This window comes from Gymnodraco acuticeps, unplaced genomic scaffold, assembly GCF_902827175.1.
Source record: "Gymnodraco acuticeps unplaced genomic scaffold, fGymAcu1.1, whole genome shotgun sequence".
Lineage (NCBI taxonomy): Eukaryota > Metazoa > Chordata > Actinopteri > Perciformes > Bathydraconidae > Gymnodraco > Gymnodraco acuticeps.
The window spans coordinates 630,428-654,436 of NW_022991995.1; the positions used below are offsets into that span (position 1 = coordinate 630,428).

The window sequence follows — 24,009 nt, forward strand, 5'->3', positions numbered from 1 at the left end:
AAAAATATCAGGTTGGGAGATTAGACTGGGAAGTTCTGCTGCTCTCCCTACCCTCCCTCCCTGTCACTTCAGACAGACAGGTAGCAGCACCTCCCACTTCACTGTCCCATGTTTTCTTGTTTGAAGCTGAGTGGTGATGAACAAATGACTAAGCTGCCAGTGACTCGAGTTTACAGCTAATTAGCCGAAAGACAAAAACAAACAGCCTAGTTAACTAAGGTAGGCTACTAGCTAATTGATAAGTTAGCTCAAGGTTTAGCTAAGGCAATTTATCATGGGCATACAGGCTAATGTACTTTACTTAAGGGTAGACACTAAAGGTGAATACAGTAAAATGTGTATCTAATAACGTCATCACAATTACCATATTGCTATGCAAATTAGGCGTTAACTAGTACACTATAAAGCACTGTCTAATTTATTATCTTAATTAGAATGGGCTAATTTGCATGCAGTTACCAAGGCATTGCAGGTTAAAAGGATACAACAAAAAACAAACAAAAAAACAAAGCACCTCACAACTTCCCCAGATAGTTACTTACGTCAAGTCAGTATTTTCCCCTGAAATGTTTAAATGCAGATTAGCTTTAAATCTATAGATAAATTCAGACAGGGTAATACAACGAACACCATTTATATGTATTTTTTGGAAAGTTTTCTTTCCATTAGATCAGGGTTGGGGAACCTTTCTCCTCTCGAGGGCCATTTCAATTTTTTGGGCTATCTGATGTCACTCCTCCAGAACACTGCATAGCACTCAGGGAGGGTACTGAATAACTCCTACCTCTAGGCTCATCAGGTCGTCCCTCCCTCTCCCAGCGTATGGCTTCAGCTCGTACCTCTAGAAGAGTATAGTCAGGGTATTGCCGCACGACACTTTCAACTCCCTGCGAAGGTTAAGGTCAAGCACATGTTCGACAAACTGGTCGCTAAGAAGTGTGGAGGCGCTGCGCACGCCGTGTGGGGAACAACGTTCAATCCTTTCCATCATACAATACAAAGAATGAGAAAACTCCTGCAACGATTCTCCATCCTGCTGCTTTCTAGAGAAGAAATGTTGTTGTATAGTAACATAAGACTTTGCACAATCATACATCTCCCGGAGAATGGTGAAAATTCTCTTAGGGTCCTCCCTCTCTGCTCTAGGCCTGTACCTTATCTCATCTTTAGCCTCCCCGTCCAAATGATCATATATAAAATACGCTTGATCAACTGGCCTCAAGTGCCTTGCCCTCAACGTGGCCTTCATCTCCTCGACCCAATCCTCTACACAGGAATACCAGAGGTCCCCCTAAAAGTCGGACACTTTCTTTCTCTGGGGGTATAAAGCACACGTTCAGAAGGGACAGGATTATTACGACCACTACGTTAAGCACCAACCGGGCTACGAGAATCAGGATCCGAGTCCATGTCTGACCGGGGGGAGCTGTCCACTTCCTGCCGCCGCTGCTCCTTCTCGGCCTGAAGTTGATGCACCAAGTCTCTTAATTCCTGAAGTTCATTGTCCATGATTGGAGTAAAAGAGATAGTCAATACAAGCACAGTCTATGTAGCACTTTAGCTTAGCAGGGATGAACCAAAGCAGGGAACCACCACAGATCAGCTCCAAATTCCAGCAGATCCCTCGATGTGCACACTACTGCCTTGTTTCACCAACAATAAATGAAAGTAATATAGAAAACAAAAGAATCCTGTCTCAAACCAATTGGACTGCCAATGTATCCTGCCGACAACGCCAGAATGTAACCGCGGCCGCGCACACGGCCTAAAGTTTAGCTGTTCTACTGATCAAAGTTGCCCTCTGACTCAACTTGATCAAACAGCAAAAACTCCACAGATTCAATTTAAAGAAAACACGATACAGTTGGCAGTCAACAAAAAGGCCTAAGACAAGGATTTTCTCCCAAGAGTGTGACATTTATTATCATATAGACACATTTACAAACAATATTTTAACCAGTAAAAACAACAATTTATTAGGAATTCATCTACTATGCTATTTAAAATGGTATCCAGCGTATAAAAAGAGGACTAAATGAGCGCAGACAGTTGAGAGGGGGAAACAAGCAGATCAAATCTAAATACTCACCGACACTCACACGTGCCCTGTACAGCACAGCAACTGAAAAGAAAGTGATAAATTAAGGAAAGTGCCAAATTAACTAAACACACACACACACTTAAGGGGCAGTGAAGTGCACGTGAGGGCCTAACACCGCTGAATCCCTACTCCCAAGGCTGCCGCTCACGTCAGGGGTGCTGGATCCCTCAACAAAAGACACAAAGCACAATAGTACATAAATTCATTGAAATAGTAAAAAACACTAATACTCTTGGGAGATTAGGAATTGAAGCAACAATGTAAACAAAAGCATAAAAACGAACAACTATAACAAACCAAAATAAGGGAAACAGAATGGTAAAACAAAACAGCAGTGGCGGACAATCTATAAAAGAACAAAGCACATGCTACAGAAATGCTGCCATGATCGTAGTCTTTGTAAAAAACCATGATCGTACATACCTTATGTCCCTCGGACGGCGCAGCCACTCACACACACACAATACCGCCGGTCTTATCACCGTCACGGGCAAAGCTACAGTCTGCTGGAGTAATGTGTCAAAGTTAAACACCCAGAGCCTAACATGCCACTAACTCGATAATTGTGGAGACTTACCGGAAACGTCTCGGTCGAACGGGAAAGAACTATTGGCTATCAGCTGTATAAATATTGTTTACCAAGTGAAGGGAATGCGGAAGTGGGCGGTACCTCTGTAGCGCAATACTACGGTGGCCGAAAAGTGTTTTACCTCTATGGTCGGCTACATATGCAAATTAGGCGTTAACTAGTTCACTATAAAGTACTATCTAATGTATTATCTTATCTTAATTAAACTGGGCTAATTTGCATGCAGTTACCAAGGCATTGCAGGTTAAAAGGATACAACAAAAAACAAACAAAAAAACATATCACCTCACAACTTCCCCAGATAGTTACTTACGTCAAGTCAGTATTTTCCCCTGAAATGTGTAAATGCAGATTTGCTTTAAATCTATAGATACATTCAGACATGGTAATAAAACGAACACCATTTATATGTATTTTTTGGAAGTTTTCTTTCCATTAGATCAGGGGTGGGGAACCTTTTTCCTCTCGAGGGCCATTTAAATGTTTTCAACATCCTCCGAGGGCCATATAATGATTGACCTCTGCTTAAAAAAACTAAAATCACAGCCCATTCATTTGGCCTTTCTTTCATGCTGTGCAAAGAAAAAGCAACCTCTGAATCCAGATATCTTACCATGACTTGCGCATGCATGCACGTGCACGGTGTGGCATGACCACCACAACAGAAAGATGTGGACACAAGATGTGTGATCCTTATATGTTCAAAGTAACCAAATGCTTCTCATTTGGTTAGATGTGCTGTTTGCCTCTATCTACTCTACTTCAAGGCCACAGCTGCTATTATGTTGAGACTCACACATAGTCACACGAGAACTTGCCTTTCCTGAGATCTACAGCTCAAGGCCAGGTGTCTAATAACAATGTGACCGTGTGAAGACAGATTTCTTACCTTCTCACCCATTTCTTGTATATAAGCCTTGCTACTATATTGAACTGCGCACACTCGCGCAGACTATTCTATACTCTGTGAGACCTGTGCCTATATTTTATTGTATCTAATGTGTATTTGAAGCTTCAAATAAAATCACCAGAAAGACAACTCTGTCTGATTCACCATTTATTTGTTTTTGATCACTCTGACTTGTACTCTACAGTATTGGTAAAAAGGCTTTCCATAACAATTGGCGCTGCGAGCAGGGTCTCTGCAAGTTCGATTGGGGACACCTACGGACGCTGGTGGTGGCATGCTCCAGGATCCGCGGATCCTCCTCTACCCCGACAGAAACCGTATGGGACGAGAGGACCAGCGCCGGGGGTGGAACTGATTGACTTCACGAGATCCAACGGACTTAAAAAGGCTTTTCAATACTGGGTGAGAAGTGCAGTGTCTAAATTGTTTAAAGTTAAACGTAATTAAACTCCATGACATTTATGAGAGGGACTGCTCGAAAGTAGGGTTTATCCCGTCGTAGATCGTGGGTTTACGATCAGTTTTTGCGTGATTTGTACTGAGAAACAAATATCACATCATCGACGGATGAAAAAAAAGAAAGGTGTTTAAACACCCCTTGTTTTGTCAGGGGTGGTTTAGTAACATTTAGAGACTTTGTCATGGGAGCAAAGCAAGGTAGGGGGTTTGTACTCCCCCCTCCTGAGGGTCCGATTGTGGATGTCATGAGAGTAAAATATGGTGAGGACAGTCTGTCTAAATTAAATATATGGACGGAAATGTTTGGATTTCCAAAGGGAGGTTTTTGAGTAAATTAAAAATCAAGAACCTAAAGAATAAATTACAAGAAGAAGTAGAAATAAATATAAAGTTAAAGTAAAAGACTTATATAGAAAACTGGACACTCACAGAAAGTGTACTAAAAAAAAAGGGTTTATAATAAATACTGGGAGGATTAAGCAGAATGCCGTGAAAGAAGGCAGTTGGCCTTGGGGCATTAAATAAAATATTAAGGTTGAAGATGAATGTGAAGAAAATAAGGAAAATAAATTATTTCCAAAACCATGTAAACCCCAGACATCTCTGTGTTCTTCCATTGCAGGCCTGAATGACCTCTCCTCGACTGGGTATCCTTTCCCTCCCCCGGGGTACAACCCTGGCAATCCAGCTGGGCCACCTCAACCACCTCCACCGCCACTACAAGTCCCAGCCATGCAGTCAACAGACTCCCCGTAAGCTCGTCCACCCCAAGTAGATGGGGACAACAGCGGGATAAACAAACCCAAGCCCAAGCCAGTAATGCCTTTCTCAACGGACTCACAGACACAGCGCAAGGTACGCAGAATGCTGGCCGGTCACAATACCGAGGGAGAGGCAGAAGAGGTTTTCCGAGGCAGAGGACGAGAAGCAAGACCTTCATTTGACGAAAGATGTTTCAAGTGTGGCAGTGTTGAACATTGGATTATGGGACTGCTCACAGAACACTGGCAGTGGAGGCAGAGGGGGACAGCAAGGACGGGGCCATCATTCACAATCAGAATGACCTACACCAGATGGGGAGGAAGGGGCCCGATCGAGCGAGACGGAAATTCAGCGAGCAGCATTGAACCAGGGGAGTGATACAGACACACACATCATGCTATTGAGTAATTGAGACATGCCTGTGGTTAAAGAGGGTATATATATTTGAAATATGACAGTGAAACAGCATTTGAGAAATGTCCCACACTAACTTTAGCTATCATGGGTGTTGATGTTATATTTTTTTTGGTTGATTCTGGGGCTACACATTCTATAGTAAAAAGGGAAGATTTGCCTGATTGCAAATTTAGTGGTAGATTTATGCACTCAATAGGAGCGGCTGGGGTGACTGTAAAGGAGAAGTTTTTGTATCACTTCACAGTAGAGATAACGGTGATGATAGTCAATCCATTTCCCACATCAGTCAAAAACAGTTTCTTTTATCCTCCGTCTGCCTAATACATTTACTGGGCAGAGATCTGAAACTCCGGTTCGGCTTAGATCTTATTTTTCCACAAATGAGGGTTTTAAAGTCCGGCAGCCATCTCCTACGATGGTTCAAAAACTGGCATTTGATGATAAAGAACTGTGTGAATGTGTATCAAATGGCTGCTGACATATCCTGATTCTCAGGTGTTGTTGCGGTTTGACTGATCAACGTGTTTTCCACCTGCGGTGTTCATGGAAGTTTTTTTTTTGCATTGTACTAACGTTGTTGATGATCCGTGTAAATGCTATGATGAGAGTTTTCTGTTAGAATGTGTGAATGAGGAGCTCATGCTTAAAACTATGCTTGGAGTTTGCTGCACAGCTGGTTCCTGTTGCACTCACACCCAAACTGTGTCAAATCCCAGGGGCGGTCCACACATTTCACTAGCCAGGGGCCCCACTGATAGATAGAGGGATTTGGGTCCAATCGTTAAAGATTGGGAGTCAGTCACTGATTGGGCACCTACACACACAGAATGTGTCACGTGACGTGTATCAAATGAAAATGTGCACGAACGTAGCCGTTCTGCGCACATTGCTGTTGGTTGTGGATGATGAGGTAATTCTCATATCTCTGAGCTTCCTGCCGCGCTTTCAGATGTGCCATACTCACTCTGGGCAGCTCACAGATATGACGTAGGGTTAATGTCCACGTTCCGTTCAAATCAACCCCCGTACCCATTGAAACGTGAAGCTGTTGATGGCATTTGGCCAGTGTTTACCTCTCTGCTTAAACAAGGGGTAATTATTCCGTGTAACGATTCCGGTACGCACTCCAGTGTTTCCTGTCAAAAAGATCAGAGACAAAACCTCCTGACGAGTGGAGATTTGTCCAGGATTTACAGTAAATGCAGCTGTGCATGCACGCTCGTCCCAAATCCTTATCTGATTATTTCCCAAGTTCCAGTCTCTGCATTATTTTTTTACTGTCATAAGATCTCTCAAATGCATTTTTCAGTGTTCCTGTATACAAAGCAGCCTGTCCTCCTACAAAAAACGACCAAATAGGTCGATTGTTTTCCGACCCAAATACGACCCATAGCCACGTTTTAAAGTGTAGCACCTCTAGTGGTCGTGTAAGAAACAACATGCTCCCGTCTATTCATTTCTTGCAGCAGTTTATTACGACCTATTGTCATGTTTTAAATTTAGCAACTCCTGGCGGATCGTAATCCCGTGAACTTTAACCTTGGGCATCAATAAAAGTGCGACGAGTGGAAGAAGAAGAAGAAGAAGAAGAAGAAGAAGAAGAAGAAGAAGAAGAAGAAGAAGAAGAAGAAGAAGAAGAAGAAGAAGAAGAAGAAGAAGAAGAAGAAGAAGAAGAAGAAGAAGAAGAAGAAGAAGAAGAATTGTTAAAGAGCGTCACAGCTGTACAAGTGGTAAATCTGATTTCTGTATTTCATTTGATTTGTTTACGCTTTTAATTAATCCTGTCGTTTGTCTACAAATCATGTTTAACCACGATATTTCAGTTTTACGTTTTAGGGCTGGCCCGTGGCATAGGCAGTATATGCGAATGCTTGTTGTTAGCAATAGCATGGTTGCAAAGGTTAGCACTTAGCTTAGGTACAGATGCGCTAACGGATATGTATTGCAATATAAGAAGGTTCTTCTGCAACAAGTTGGAGGGAGAGTTTTCTCCTTCGCACAAAAGGAGCTAAAATCTTGCCTAAAAACAAAACCCTTTGTAGCACGTGACATAAAACATAACAATGGCAAAAGTATGTATATTCAGCCAGACCAGGACATGATATGACCTTAAACAATGCGAAAGGAAATGGCATTTTAATAATAATAATAATAATAATAATAATAATAGACATTTACATGGCGTTTTTTATAATGCACACACTTTTTTTTCTTCTAAATGTCACCTAACATGTTGCATTAATGCTAGTTAAGGTAAGTTCAACACTTTAATATAATCAGGTCATAGTAGTTTTACTACTTTAAACATTCGCTAATTCAACTTAAGTTTTGTGAAGCCATCACATCTAGTTAAAAAGAGAAATATATTTCCCTGTAATTACTGATTTACCTGGGACTTGATTGACATTGGTGCCTGTAGTTTTATTTAGACAAATGTTTATTTATGAAACAACAATTAAAAGACATGGTAGCACAACTAATCTGAGTTAATCTGTTTGTTATTTTTCAGGTCATCCATCAATTCAATTATTTGAAATAGCCTATTATCATAAAAAAATCAACGGTTCTTTTCAGAGCCATATTCTTCTTCCTACTCTCTTTCACCCCTCTCATTTTCTTGTCTTTTGTTTTGTTTTTCTCCCTCGCTGTATGTCAGTTCATCCTTTGTTTGTTGTTGCCCTTTTTACCCTCACTTAAAAATGGCATCCAAGCAACTGAATGAATGGCTAGAGGCGGGGAAAGCCCTCGCAGATGAGTTGGCAAATAAGGCAAGTACAACATTATCCAAATATGTATTATAACATTTACTCAAATGATAAAAGACACACACATTACAAAGATTTGTGTGCAACAATTAAGGGGTATATCTAATCTCTTTTATATATTAATATACCAAAGAAACCGAAGAAACCGAAGAAACCAAAGAAAATAACGCAAGGATCAAATATGTCCTGGAGGAAGAGGGACCTGGATGGGAACATTCTACCCCAACATTGGAATAAGAATCGATCTGGTCTGTACAATATCATCTAGTTCTAGTGTTTCATTAAGTTTTAATGTCGTTGGTCTTCAATAATGTTTCCTATATCATCGTACTTTGTTTATGCAGTTAAACCTTCCAGCTCTCTGGAGTCCCCAGAGGTCGAGGAGACACATGAGATTCCTCTACAGGTCCCAAGTCTTGGTATGCACAATGAATTCTTAAATTATCCTTCAACTTGAAATGTAGCTAATTGTTTATAGTATGTAATCGCTGTGTTCATGATACATTTTAAAGTGAAAAGCCATCAACAAGTCCTCCAACTAATACGACCAAATAGGTCGATTGTTTTCCGACCCAAATATGTATAAGTATGGAATATCTTTTTTTAATTAAACTAAATTCCATGATTTGTTTTATATTTTGTTATTTTAGATCAACATCTTCTCACACTGAGAAACCTGTTGGGTTCTCTCACTGTCCCTGCATCATCAGAAGAAACACCCACTGTAACAACATGGACCCAAAGACAGTTGAAACGTGAACAAAAATTCAGAGCTGCAATGCCAGAGCTCCTTAATTTGAAATTGGCTGCAGAGATTGTCACTAAACGTCCCTGTCTCCAATGCAAAACTGCTGATGCTGTGGTCCGGTGCTTGGACTGTGTTCCACCAGGAACTCCCTTTCTTTGTCCGGCATGTGACCCAATTATCCATGGCAAAAATGTCTTCCATGACAGGGAAGCCATGATTGATGGGTTTTACAGACCTATTCCTCCCACATCCTTAGTGGTTGTGGATGAAAGTGGCCAATATGGACTCTGTGAACAAGGTGGGTTCAAATAGTTTATTACATATTCCCTTACCATGGTTTCCTAATGTGCACTACATATACAGCGGCATCATTTTCACCATGTCGGAAGTTTGCTTTAACTATTCAAATGTCTCAATTTGTATTGACTACATGTCCTAACATGCATATGAATCTCTGAAATTGTCTTTGCTACAGTGTGTCTGCTTCCAATTCCTCCACCATCCCAAATCTGCTTCTGTGGTCCAAGCCAAGATTTCACCATCATCCCAGGAAAGCAGACCGTGTTGGTGACTATCAATGGTTTGTTGCCACCAGAAGACGATGTGGTCAAGCAAAAATACAGGATTACTATTATACTTTTGTCCTGCGTTGCATAGATACCTGTCAAATTGCACATTTATATTTTTTCTCAGGTCCATACAACGTTTGCCTGCCTTCTGTGTGCTGTCCAACTTGTTCCACCAAATGGTCCCCGAGCATAGGTGACTTGCTTGGATACAAATACTGGCCAGCAACCGACAGCTGCAAAATTATTTTTAAGTTTGATGTGTTCACATCATTCGAGCAAATGAAATTGGCCAGCCCAGCATTATCCCAGCAAGTATTTATAAAAATGCTTGAACATCGATCGTTCTCCACAGGAAGGGTAAGAATAAAATGTGGTTTTCAAGATTTTTGAATACCAAACTTTTAATTAACAAAATGAATACCATTCTTGTTTCCAGACAGGCAGAATCTGTAGCGATACCTTCCACAGAGTCTTTCGGGAGTTTGCCTTCTGTAATTACAGACAAGAAGATCTGTGCCTGGTGGAGCCCTTTAAATGCCCAGCATGCACACCTGACATGCTGGCTATTGCTGTAGATGGCAATAGAAAGCATTATCGCTTCAAGAAGTCCAGAGGGTCAGTGAAATCATATTCTCATTTTAGTTGTTGTTTTATTGACTAAGCTGAATGTCTTTGCTGAAATGTTTAACTTTCCCCAACTTTCCAATTTTTTTATTTATTTTTATTTTCCAAAGTTTGTAGACCATCAGAAAACAATAGTTGGTTTGTAATTACACATAATTATATCAATCCAATTCATAAACATTATTGTATATGACGCCTGTAAAGTTAGCTCAACTTTAAAATGTTAAATGGTTGACGTTAGTTGGATATGTTGGAGCTAAGAACCAGCTTTGGATATAATCGCTTCATGATAAATGTATTAAATTGTCCAGGAACCTTTTTCTCTGCCTTCCTCTGCCCTATTCCATGCCCAGCAATATAAAGGATGTACTTTTATTTGTACCTTTCTACAAGAAGTCAGTAAACTTTTCACTAATGTTAAATAATGGTGACAAAAGGCTTTACACAAAATTACAGATCAAATTCACAAAGGCCTTTTCCACATTTATGAAAAATTGATAGCAAAAGCAAATTGATTTTGTCATTACAGGTACTGGCCTTATTTGGAGAAGATGGCAGCAAAGTTGCCAGAGCTCCAACCACTTACAGAGATGAAACCTTTTCTCTCTGTAATGCACGCCAAGGCCCACACAGGCAAATGCGAGGTACAGTATGCAAGTTAAACATTTGTGTGACTAGATTCAAATGTTTTAGAAATTGTAGTGCACATAAGAATATCATGTAGTATATTCTATTCAAGCCTGTGGAATAATTGTAATAGTTACAAATGTTGACAAAATTGTTACAAAACAGACTGTCACAAGGATAGGCTTCCAAAACCCATTATGTTGTTTTAGTAAATATATCCGCACTGTAGAAATAATGAATGAACAGAGCTTCAAATAACTGCAGTTGTGACATTGTAGCTCAAAGCATAATTCAATCTCAGAACATTTTAACTTTCTGAAATTTCTCCTGACACTGATGTTAACTAAAGATGTACAGTACAAGAAATTATAATATTGAACTAAATATCTAGATCTCATTGTTTATGATTCTGAGCAGGTGAAGTGGGGTGGCAGAAGCCAGGAAGGTGCTGGAAATACTGTTGGCGAGGAAGTGGAACAGGTTAACAGCTTCCTCTCAAGGGCAGCTCTGACAACAAAATACATGACCAAATCAGGTTGGTAGAGGAAAACAAATTGTTTTAAGCAGTGCCACATTGTAAAGCTGATGTGAATTCTCATGTTTTTGTGTTTACAGCTAGAGCAGATATGATAACCGTGCTGGCTATGCTATGGAACCACAGGAAGGTGGAGAATCTCCACAAGACACTCTCAAAGAGATTTGTCAAAGTAAGACGTCCATGCTGCATTTCAAAATGTACATTAAGAATATCTGAGTTTCTTGTTGTAGTAATTTAACACCATCCTTAGCTACATGTTGTTGAATAAAATATATTCTGCAATAATTTCATTATGATGGTGCTGCCATAGCACACTGCTCTGCCAAGAGAGTCTCTGTTCTGTTGTTTGTAATTAAGCACTATAGGTTGATTCATCTGAATTTCTGTATAATAATAATCATGTTAATCCTGCTTGATCTTTTAAAAAAAAGAAAAGGGACTCTAAGGTGATACTTGCCAACCTTGAAGAGAAGGTGTTTAGCATTTCATGTTGTCTGGTCAGTTAATGTTCATAAAGGAATTCAGTAAAAAACAACCTTCTCAACCAACTGGAACGCATATTCACTTTCTGCTTTTAAACATTCTAACCAGACTACACAGAGAGCACAAACTGAAGTGGACAATCTTGAGAGTCTCAAGCAAGAGCTGAACATCTCCCTGGAGGACACGGAGCAGTGGGTGTTGGAGGTCAAGCAATGGGCAGCCACTGGTATGTTATATGATCACTGTGGTATAGATTTGGTTCCATATTTCCAAACATTTGGCTTCATGTTTTATGATTATACCTGGTTGTTTCTGTTTTCAAGAGAAACATGGAGGCCAGAGCAGCCAGGAGGAGCTCCAGAGAGAAATAGATGACATTATTTATTCCCTCCGAAGAAAGAAACACGACCTCTATCGACAAAATGGTATTTATTATTACGTTATCTAGAAACAATATTTGTTTCTTGTTGTTGTTATTGTTAGTATTATTATTATTTTTACTTTACAGACAGCAACCAAACAAGGCAACGCAAACGGAGAAGACTGACAGAGCTCAAGAATAAACTCAGAGAGAGGTTACTGCAGTACAACACCATTGATACCTGTACAGAGACAATTGACACAGAAGCAGCATGCAGTCTGTCTGAGGATGTCATTCTGCCCTGGGAGATGGTAAGAAACAACTTGTTTTTGTTTGCCCTAGATATTCCATAAATGCAGTTGTAGTACTAGAATACAATCACCAATGTAACACAGAGCTGTCAACATAGGTGTCACAAATCATCATGATCACAACAAAGCATTTTGAAATAATTATATTGAAAGGTCTGTATGATGTTGCCCTATCAAGTCTTAATAATCATGCTATAGTCTCACTGGGACAGGCACATCTATGGAAACAGTAAAACCCTTCCTGACCACCCTGAACTGCATACTAATGTTGAATCTCAAGACATACTGAATGTAATTCTGCCAACATAGACAGAATTGAAAAAATTCAGCAAGCGGCGAGGTTGGACATTTTTTACCAGATTTCAAGGTTTTGGGCAATTTAAGTTAAAAAGATTGAATGCAAACGGATATTATTTGTTTTATTAGCCTTACCATTGTGTTTGTGTTGTCATATTTTGTGTTTTTTCCATTATGGTGGTGAACCTGCGCACAAAGAGGCGACTTTTTGACCAGGTTATGCTGGTCAGGCGTATGGAAGAGGAGAAAGTCATCATTGTGAAGGAGATGACCCAGCATTGTCAAAATCTGAGGCAGGCACTGGACAAACTGGACCACCTCCTTCATCAGACAAAAGACGACATCAGGAACCAAAGTATGTTCCACAAATACCGATTTATAACATTTGCCACTGCCCCTTCTGGTCAGTGTCAAACGTCTGTCACTGAATAGCATCTGTAATGATTGCATTTTTTCTGAATCACAAATCTTTTTAGCTAATATACAGCCTCGGAGTTAAACATTAAAATTGCTTATATGGAACCAACATCAATGCTAATTAAAAGTTGCCTTACATAGACTGTCATTTTGTCTTTTTATTTTAGTTTCTCCAAGCGATATAACAGAAGAGGGATACAGGGGACTGCACTGCTGTCTTTTATACCATCAATATCTTCTGGAGCAGAAACTGAGCAGAGTCACCAGCACCTACAGCTGTATTGGCACGGACTCGTCTTTTCTCATGATGGAGGAAGACATTGAAGACGTTGATGAAGACAACGAACAGGACGGTGATGAGGACAACGAACACGACGGTGATGAGGACAACAAACAGGAAGGTGATGAGGACAACGAACAGGACGGTGATGAGGATAACAAACAGGAAGGTGATGAGGACAACAAACAGGACAACGAACAGGACTTAACAAGTCTATTGTATTGTGTTGTATGCATGTGAACGTATTAAAACGAGTATTACGATTTAATGGCTTGTTTATTACCTTTTTTTTGTATTATCCTGCTTTGCATTTACTATGTCTGGTATTCAACTAAATGCCATTAGCAGTTATCAGTCACCTTCGGATCCGAGTTACCTCGAGGGCCGGAGGTTCCCCACCCCTGGTATAAGGTTTTGGTGATTACCCTTATTATCATGATCTGTTTAATTAACCAATGCTTACATCCAAAGAATGTGTCTAGATTTTACTCCTACAGACACACACTAACAATACAAATGGACCTAAGTAATACACTCACCGGCCACTTAATTAGGTACACCTTGCTAGGATGGGTTGGACCCCCATCTGCTTTCAGAACTGCATTAAGTCTTCATGGCATAGATTAAACAAGGTAGGCTACTGGAAACATTCCTCAGAGATTTTGCTCAATATTGACCTGATCGCATCACGCAGTTGCTGCAGATTTGTCAGCTGCACATCCATGACGCAAATCTCTGGTTCCACCACATCCCAATGGTGCTCTGTAGGATTTGGATCTGGTGACAGTGGAGGCCATTTGAGTAAAAGTCATTGTCATGTTCAAAACCAGTTGGAGAATATTTGAGCTTTGTGACACGGTGAGTTATCCTGCTGGAAGTAGCCATCAGAAGATTGGTACACTGTTGTCATAAAGGCATGGACATGGTCAGCACAACCCGGTATCAAGGCAAGACGTGAACATGTGACGATTTACCATGCTGGGAGACGTGAAGATGTCACGATGTTGTCCCTTCAAACGTGACAATTACACAGTATTGTTAACATGGCCCAACCAGTGGAGATATACCCGGAAATGCCAAGCAAATGCTACCCCGACGGTCGGTTGTTATTATTATCAATATTAATAAAATAATGATTTAATTTGTAATAGTCACACTCGATTTCGCCGATTTTCTTGATTTGCTGGTCGACACCTCTTTTAGCAGAAACAAAGGCTACATTAATTTATTAAATCGATGTTAATCTGTGGATGTGGAATTAACGGACGTGACGTTGTGCGTTTGTGTTACCAGGCAACAGCTTCGGTTCATGTTAATTTACAAACTCTTCAACTCGAACAGTAGTCATATTTAAAAACATTTTATATGGCCTCACGAAATACTTTAATGTAAATTTAAATGTGAAGGAATGTGTGTGTATAACAAAATACATCTGTCAAAAACAATACCGGAAACAGACCTCAGCTCGGTGATTCGATGGTTTAGCCGCAATGCACGTTGGGAAATGGTGTTTATGCGATGTGAAATCCGAAAACATTAAAATAATACTTTATTCTGAGTGTGCTTGCTTTTCTCTTTGAATGTCATCACATAACGGCATTGTAATACACGGTTCGGCTGCATTACATATTACATATCTGCCGTAGTTCTCTATTTATACAGCCCTGATGAGAAGACTTCTAGACAAACAGGAGAACTGCTGCCAAAACTGAAAACGTGAAGTGGATCATACATATATCAGCAATTAAACAACATCTTAGATTTATTTTTCACACAATACGTCTCCTTGCAGTATCAACACTAATTCGGCTGACTTTTATATTTGATCCAATTGGTAGACAGGCTGTGCACCATAAAGGTGCACAGCTGATATAAAGGGACACCTAGTGGTTAAAGCACGTTATTGAATTTTATTATTATTATTATTATTAAACAGAATAAGAGACCTGACAGGTGATGGTCAGACGTTGACCTGGCTGCACAGTCACAGAGGCTGGCTGTGTCAACTGTTCACACTTCACACCTGTACAAATAAAAAAAATGTTATATGACAGATGATCCTGTTAAACAGCAGTATAATAAGTGTTGACTCACTTCCAGCAGCAGCAGCAGCAGCAGCAGCAGCAGAGAACATGATGATGATGATGATGACTCTGAGAAGACGTGAGCTCCTGATCCCCTTTAATTTCCACTGACAGTCTCATGTGAAGGCCTTATAACTGTATCACAATGGATATTACTGAGTTTGTATAGAACCAAACACATTGCATATTAGTATGAGTCGGACTGGAGATAGAAAATGGAGCTTGTTATTGTTACTTTTACAAGAATACAATCACCTGTGTTTAAAGAGTCTAGAATCAACTTTGTGTACTTTATTTTTGCAAAAACAGATAATTAACATCTGGAGCTCTTTTAATGTCCTTTTTGATTATTGTTACACCAGGTCTTGTCAAAACCTTTATTCCATATTCAATATCCATTACTTAACAAAACAGCACACCTGAAATGTATATTTAAATACTTTATTAAGGGCAGTGAATTAATAGTTTCTGTATGTTTTTCAAATCAGTGTTATAAGTGTCATAGACACATAATTACATTGCTATTATTATCCTTAAAATATATGTAAAACAAAACCACTTATGATCTTTTTATTTGAGTCGTTTACTAATGACAGTTAATTCTGTTTTTGCTATTGATGGTTTAATTTTTGTGAAAAATAATACAATTCAATAACGTGCTTTAACCACTAGGTGTCCCTTTCTATCAGAAAAATAAATCTAAGATCAGTAATGTGTTGCTTAAAATATACTTCTGCATGCACCCCCTGGCCAACTTGTGGCCCCACGCAAAGTTATATGATGAGGCCCTGTGTGTAGCGAACGTCGACTCAGCACACTGAGCTCTGATTGGTCACCAGGCGGTGCTTTCACTGAGTTGATCTCTTATCCTGGAACCTTTCATATGGTGTGTGTGTGAGAGCGTTTCATATGTATATATTGTTGGCGAAATATTTTCAAGGCCAATAACTTTGAGCCAGTTGATCAGTTTTGTCCTGACTGAGCGCAGGCACCTGTATCCTTGGCTGCTGTGCTCTCAGTGTTTTGTCTCCCTGTTCCTGCCTGTTGGCGTCAGCTGATAGAGGTGTTGGTTTTATCTCGTTATGCACAATGTTGATTCTTCTCTCAGAACTAGCTACATATGGGTCTGGGGTAGAGATCTTCAGAATTGGTTTGGAATCTTTTGTGTCAATTCGTGTCACACAACATGTCTTGTGAATAAACCATCAGTGTTTGCCATCAAAGTTCCTGCTCTCCTCGTGTCTCTCTGAGTCCAGTTTCCATTGCTTCAGAAGTTTCCATCGCATATGAGAGATTTGTACATGTTTGTAAATGATTTTGGTTTCAGTGTGTTTCACGTGTGAACAGTATTTCTGAATAATGTCCCTAACGGCCCCCCATAGACATAATCCAAAAATAAATGTGAATATTTTTTTGTATTATCGCCAAGAATTGAAGTTGAAGTGCAGCTTGAATATATAGGATATAAAAATGACAAGTACAGTAAGAAAGAAAGTGATATGAGTGACATGTTTTATTATTTGATTACCCTTCATTTTCTCTGTTGATAAGATGTTATGGAATGAAATACAATGTCAGATTAGGGGAAAGTTAGGGGAGTGCATGTTAATGTGTCTGGAGGTGGCGTGTTCCAAAAGTGTTTGGGTTTGTCTGCCGTGAGTGGGCTGCATTCCAATTCAAATTGCCGCCTGTACAATGTATGCACCAGTCTGTGATATGCCGATGTGCAGGCCCGCTCCTCCCTACACGCCGATCACACAGACTGCGTCTGCCTCTCGCCCTCATCTTGTGGAGGGAGCCTCATCTGATGCACAAATGCGGCGCAATTGAGTGCGCCACAGTTTCTGCTGCGAGGCTCCACTAGCTGTAATCGGCTTGGTGTGTCCGGGGTTTACACACCACCACCACCCCCAGTCGACGCTCGCGAGGGCCTCATCACATCACAGCCCTGCCGATGTGATATAATGTATAGGACCTTTTTCCTCATGGGTGTCATTCAACAGACCAAACATGACAGTTTTAGAGAATGAGTTTGTATGGATACACTTAAAACATATTTGTATTTGTCTTGGCTTCAGCTCACTGATAACATAAGAACACAAATAGGCACGGCACTTACATAGATGTTTTTTTAAATATGTATTTTATTACTCCAATGTAGAAAAACAAAAGTCAGGCATATTTAATTAGGAAAGTTTTCCTTTGGCTCCCAGGAATGTTTCCACTTCGCCCCACTGTAAAACAGAAACACAGCAAAAAGTATTGCTTTTTTTCAACTGTTTGGAATATGTAGTTCTACAGTATGTTGACAATGCTATTTCAAATGAGAAGATACACTAAGTCACTTAAAAATATCGTGATGAAAGTGCAGTATAATATATATATTTATATATACACAGGGTTCTTACACCTTTTCCAAAGTCAAATTCAAGCACTTTTCAAGCATTTTCAAGGTGCATTTTCCAGCTTTTCAAGCATCTTACAGCTGTTGTAAATTACATATTTATATACACATACTCAAATGATTATTTCCCTACCTCACATTAAATCAGATGTTCTTTATGCTATAAACAACCAAATGTGTGTTTCGTGATAGCATTCTACACGAGGATGAAAAATTAAAGAAAAGAAAAGTAAGTTTAATATTTCAAAATGAGTGATCTGTACGTAGACTGGGCCTCCCATATAACCTGGCTGAGCCAATATAAAACAATCAGCCAAATAACTTTTCAATACATTATTGATTACTATTTTTGAGGTACTTTTAGGTTGGCAGTAAACATAAGTCAGAAGTACATGGTGTACTTTGACTCCACTGCATGTATTTAATACCTTCAGTTACTTCACAGATGTGGATGAATGATGTGAAATCTAATCAAGTGTTAAATCAGACTTTAGTTCCACCTGGAGTAAATCCACCAGCTACCCTGCAGTACACAAAGTACTTCAGACTAGCTGCACCTTCACCAGCTTTGAGAACACTTTCATGATCAATCATTATAAAACATATCATATCTATTATTCTGAAATGGACCAATCTGCACAACGACTACTTTTACTGTCGCTACTTTCACTATATTTTGATGAGAATACTTTTCTACTTTTACTTGAGGAACATTTTGAATGCAGGACTTTTACTGTAACAGAGTATTCCTACACTCTGGTACTTCTACTTTTAAGTAGAAGTACAATACCTGAGTACTTACTTTTACTCAAGAACAAGATCTGAGTACTTCTACTTTTACTCAAGTACAAGATCTGAGTACTTCTACTTTTACTCAAGAACAAGATCTGAGTACTTCTACTTTTACTCAAGTACAAGATCTGAGTACTTCTACTCAAGTAAACAACTGCCTCCAAGACAGCACACAGCAATAATACTACTTACTAACTATACTAATAGTATAATTGTTAAGAACAAATGTAACAAGTAAGTAATTACAAAAGAGATCAAATACCATCCAGCATTACATATCAATCATTTAACCTTTAGTGATATTGATCAAGGATAAACTCAGTTGTATATTGTATTTTAATTTATATTCCAATGTAAGCTACTTCCCTGCTTATGTGTTACAACCAGACAGCGTTTCTAGGGCGCAATTTTCATTTCATTTCAAACCTTTATTTAACCAGATTGGTCCCATTGAGATCATAGATCTCTTTTTCAAGGGAGACCTGCGATGTCTGAATGATGAAGGGCAGAGAACTTGGATGTCTTACTTTATGGCACAATCGCTGTCTGATAGAGCCATTGATGACATGGCTCCCCACCCCCATGTGATCAACTAAATTGAATTTACTGCTGAGGAACCCAAAATGTTTAAGTTAGTGATCTCAGGGTTGATGAAGTTGGTTGGTAAGACTACTTTCTGGCCCCTGTTCTGCCAGCCCCACCAGCTACACTGAAGGAAACTTCAGATTAGATACATACCATCCAGAGCAAGACTGCCACTGCACCAACACCTCGGCATGGCCCTGAGTAAAGAAAGACAGATTTTAGGTAAACTTTTTTTTTTTTCAAATGTCATATATGTAAATACGAAAAGTCCAGAGAAATCAAATGATAATTTGAAATAATAGTAGGTACGATTAACTCAAACATATGAAGGACTGTAACATAGTCAATAGCATTTTCCCCATCAGTTTAATATTTTGGAATACTATTATTATTTAAAAAGATATTTTCACTGCCAAGAATTCACCTACAAATGATTACAAGAAAACATGTAATATACAAATAAATGGCTGGACATGATGCATTAATGCGACATGAAGCATTACACAAGTACCTCAACCTTAAATTAATAATAATTTATTGTTACTGTAATTTCAATATTTAGATTAGCAGTCATGCTTAAGACTGAAACACTCCTTTTAAACAAAGTATACGAAAATCCAATAAGATAAGATAAGACTTGGTTCCACGGAAGCATTATTGTCAGTTTATTTCTTATTTTAAAATATTTTCTAAACAAACCTCCCTGATTCTTTCCCTCAGTAGTTTTTTGTAGGGGAAAGTGGCTGACCCTTGATGAATGGGACATTCTGCAAGGAATTAAAAGATGGTAATAGGTTGAAGTTCAGCAATAACCCCCTAAACATTGCCTAACATCACATTGTGCTCAATTAAACTATTCAAAATGGCACTGAGACTTTTGATACTGCAAAGTCTTAAACAAAACAAAAGGTGGCGTATTCTAATTGAGTCAGGCTGGAGGAGAGAGCAGGAGTCAGGCCGGAGGAGAGAGGAGGAGTCAGGCCGGAGGAGAGAGCAGGAGTCAGGCCGGAGGAGAGAGGTACAGACAAGGAATCTGATCCTGGGTCTGTGGCCATTTATGCCTGTGGTTCAACTGCCAAAGTCACTTTTGAGAAGAAAAAAAAGTAGAGGCATGGTGAATAAATGACCAAGTATAATCCATATACATTTATAATCTGAGTAATTACAGCTAAAAATGAAACTACAAATATTGATTGTTTTTTATGAATCAAGCATTTAAGACTTCAATGTTAGGATGAGAAAACCAGTGCAGCAATCCACCAATAGTTGTGCTGCTAAGCTTTTACGAAAAACATAGTCTCACAAAACGTAATGTTATTATTAGTATTGTTATCAGTATATAAGTAAGGGTGATTATTAGTTGATTCATTGTCAACTTTAAAATGATTGACCAGCTGTTTCTATAATTGCTTATTGTTTTGAGTAATCCTTTCAGTAAAAACATGTCATCATTAGATTCTCACATGTGAACAATTTATTTGTATTTTCCTTCTAGTTTAAAAGGTCCCATGTCATGGCCATTTCTACTGATCATAATTCCATTGTTGAGGTTTACTAGAATAGATTTATATTGATCAATGTTCCAAACTCACATTGGTTTCTCATACAGCGTCTCTGTGTATTCACTCTCTGTCCTAAACACTATATCACTATACTCAGGAAGTAAACAATGGAAAAAGAGAAATGTCCAACGAGGCGTTCTGGGGCAGCACAGACAGGTCTTCTCTGTGTTAGAGTTTTACTCGCTACAGGGTGTACTTTGAGGGTTAGTGACTCTGCAGACCGTTTACATGCAGAAAAAGCTACATAACACAAGGGGACGGGTGATAACCGGAAAAGCATGACATGGGCCCTTTAACTGACAAAACAAGACATAACGACATATTTGTACTACTTGGTAAAGAGTGATTCACATGTTTTTTTAAAACAAAATAACTGAGCAATTAATTTACAAAAAATGTTAAGCGATAAATTGCTTTTGACTTTTGGCTTAAAATATAGCATGTGGATTTTTATACTTTACCATTAAGAAGGCTTTCGTAAATCATCTTCATGGTAACAAGTGCATTGTTACCATCTTCTGTCTCAATTTGCCATGGACAGAGGCAATCGACCGCAAAACCATTTGTGCCTCTCTTGGCAAGAAGGAGGATGGGATGCCGCTCAAGAAGTTTCCATTTGTGGAGCTGGAACACAATGGACACAAAAAAAACAAGAAATATTGTTTACATAACAGCTCTAAACATTTTCACACACCTAAAGCTTTTACAACTCCATTTATTTTTGCACAAGTGAAAAATGCACTGATGTGATACGTATGCACATTGAGGAAGGCACCCCACCATTAACCAGGTGTGATTTTAGACCCATTTTAGGGGAGCCCCAAAAAACACCATGAAAAAAAGCTCAGGTTCACTTTTTGAGTTTTATTTACATGGGCATGGTTATTTTTATATGGGTCTATTTAACTCTCACATTCAGATATCTGAATAAGCTACATTTAGCTTTGAAATATGTCAGCAAGCTATAACCTATGTCATTTCAGGTTCAAAGTTCTGCATTAACTCAAAATATTGATGACTAAAGCACTTCAGATGAACACGGCTCAAAGTCAGAGACTCTGGTAAGCTAAATTAAAGTGCTTTTAAGGGCCTCTTTATTAATACAAACTCTTTCCAGGACTTGATTGTCTTTCAAGCACTATATTAATATTGGCTGGTTTTGGGCAGAGTTGAGCCAATGTTAATATATCTATATTCAGCAAACATTTTGTATATTTATTTATTTTTAATTTATTATTTAGATCTTTACATTTGATTCTGTGACATTCTTGGTTTTACCATTTATTCAAAATGTGTATGATATTTCATTTATTTTAGGAAACCATAGTCACATAATTCTGTGTTTGCCAACTGACATCTGCAAGAAAAAAAAATGTACCAGTAGATTTGTTGAGTCATAAACTTTGTTGACACTGTGGTTTTTTTGTTGCGTGGCCTTCCACTCCTGTGCAACCTTTTCCTTTTGCTTGGATAGTTTCTCCTTGTAGGGTTGGTTGGCACCACATTGCCTGCTGGCTACTCCTATTTTGTGTTTGCAAGTCTGGCACACTTTTTGAGTAGGCATCTGTAACAGAAACACAGATAAGGGAATAAAACAAATAAGAATACTATACTACAAATGTTTACAGGATTCATGTATTTTATTATGTCGTGAAAATCTTGTTAAAACAATGAACTCGTGTTTTTTTATCTTTTAGATAGGATGAACAAAAATCACAAGAGTAAGGGAAAAAAATGGTTATACAGAGTCAGTCACATGTTTAAAGTGACTGTTATCGACAACCCTAATCTGTCAATATCTGGTTGATCCAAAAGTTGATGCTCCATCATCACAGAACTAATACTAAAATCATCATTACCAGGGGTGTATTGCTAACTCTATAAGTTCCGCATGCGTGCACGCGCAGTTGTGGCTCGTTTTGAAGCTTATGTAACTACTGTCAATTAACACTCCAGCCAGAATCAACAAAGAATGGTCGTTTATTAAAAGTCTGCATTATTGAATAAATGTGGATTCTTACAGTAAATGCTGGACACAGCTGCTTGATAGTTTATAAAGTTCCTTCACTGATCACTTAACTAACTCCCTCCTGCTGAGGTACAAAGGTTACTATATAAAAAGTGTGCACATTTATTTAGTATCCTATCCATGTGAATATGTTTTAAGTGGGGGTGGATCTCACGTCCTCTAGGGGGGTCCGGAGGCCCCCGGGAAGTTAAATGCATCAATCTTGTGCACTTTGAGGGCAAAATTAACTAAATCTATGGATACATCTGTCAACACCCATATGAAACTTAACTGTATACATTTCAATAATTAAAAAAAGATAAGAATAATACTTTTTTTAATTTATCTTTGTGCATATGTAACTATTTACTCTTTAAAAAAAAAAAAGTATTATATATGTATTTGTTGTATGTCCAATAGCATGAATTGTAATGATTTCATCGATGTTTTACATTCATTCGATTTTCTTTAGGGTGCTGCGTGACGTTGAACCTGCGACATACAACCTGTGACCTATGAACCTGTATTTGTATGCTACCAATGGAGCTATTGAACCTAAGAACTTGAGGCCTGTTTCCGACTCCTATTGTGGAACATAATACAATAATATAAAAGTGTGCCTTGGAAATATGTGTTTCCATATATGGTGACCAAACTGTTTCAGACCCACTGAGATAACTTAGACTAAAGTTAACTGTGTAAACATTACATTACCTACATTAGCCTCTCAGCCTATCCGTTATCATAGCTAGCTAGCACCAGATGCTAACAACCATCCCCGTTTTAGGTGCCGGAGCGGTGTTCCGGCAGCATTATACCCCTGATGACTCTTCACTTAATACATAAATAGTATTTAATATAGTTATAAGAAATGTGACGTGTGATAACATTGGATAAAACCGCATGAACCGATGGATCACATAACTTCCATGCTCACATTAAACGTTAGCTGATTCTACTTTTGGCTAATTTAGCTTTGCTATCATTATTCCTAGGTAAACATAGTAATCTTAGTCACTGTACTAGACGACAAAATAAATCCCGACTACTCACCTTTATTAGCTTGTCTGTAGGAAATAAATGGATGTTGTCAGTGATGCAGTGACGAGTCCAAAAAACCCTGGTGAGTTAAGCATGCTTCTTCTTCTTCTTCTTCTTCTTTCTGTCTTCTTCTTCTCTCTTCTCTTCTTCTCTTCTTCTTCTTCTCTTCTTCTTCTCTCTTCTTCTTCTTCTCTTCTTTCTTTTTCTTCTTCTCTTCTTCTTCTTCTTCTTCTTCTTCTTCATTCTCTTCTTCTTCTCTTCTTCTTCTTCTTCTT

General features: G+C 38.8%; 1 protein-coding gene and 1 long non-coding RNA gene across 12 annotated transcripts; one reads left to right on the plus strand and one right to left on the minus strand.

The window, feature by feature from the left end:
• The first annotated feature begins 6,575 nt into the window (after positions 1-6,575).
• On the plus strand, positions 6,576-13,526 carry LOC117536392. Of its 10 annotated transcripts, none has more exons than XM_034201240.1 (17): positions 6,577-6,968; positions 7,748-8,006; positions 8,137-8,251; positions 8,348-8,422; positions 8,639-8,758; positions 8,894-9,049; positions 9,227-9,331; positions 9,445-9,677; positions 9,757-9,935; positions 10,474-10,588; positions 10,989-11,106; positions 11,187-11,278; positions 11,701-11,818; positions 11,916-12,017; positions 12,101-12,264; positions 12,740-12,916; positions 13,146-13,526. In XM_034201240.1, the coding sequence occupies exons 2-16, from the start codon at positions 7,938-7,940 to the stop codon at positions 12,743-12,745; spliced, it is 1,767 nt and encodes a 588-aa protein (XP_034057131.1). In that variant the 5' UTR covers positions 6,577-6,968; positions 7,748-7,937; the 3' UTR covers positions 12,746-12,916; positions 13,146-13,526. The 10 variants fall into 10 exon arrangements, with proteins under 10 accessions (XP_034057126.1, XP_034057123.1, XP_034057125.1 ...); XM_034201241.1 differs by having other exon boundaries at positions 6,578-6,968; positions 8,654-8,758; XM_034201235.1 differs by having other exon boundaries at positions 6,576-6,968; positions 8,639-9,049; positions 13,120-13,526.
• A 3,940-nt stretch (positions 13,527-17,466) lies between these two features.
• On the minus strand, positions 17,467-23,876 carry LOC117536394. Of its 2 annotated transcripts, XR_004567552.1 has the most exons (6): positions 23,747-23,876; positions 22,064-22,249; positions 21,147-21,309; positions 19,823-20,207; positions 19,277-19,320; positions 17,467-17,576 (listed from the first exon to the last, which is right to left on the minus strand). It is a non-coding gene; the product is annotated as an uncharacterized LOC117536394 (long non-coding RNA). The 2 variants fall into 2 exon arrangements; XR_004567551.1 differs by having other exon boundaries at positions 19,277-20,207.
• Between the last annotated feature and the right edge of the window lie 133 nt (positions 23,877-24,009).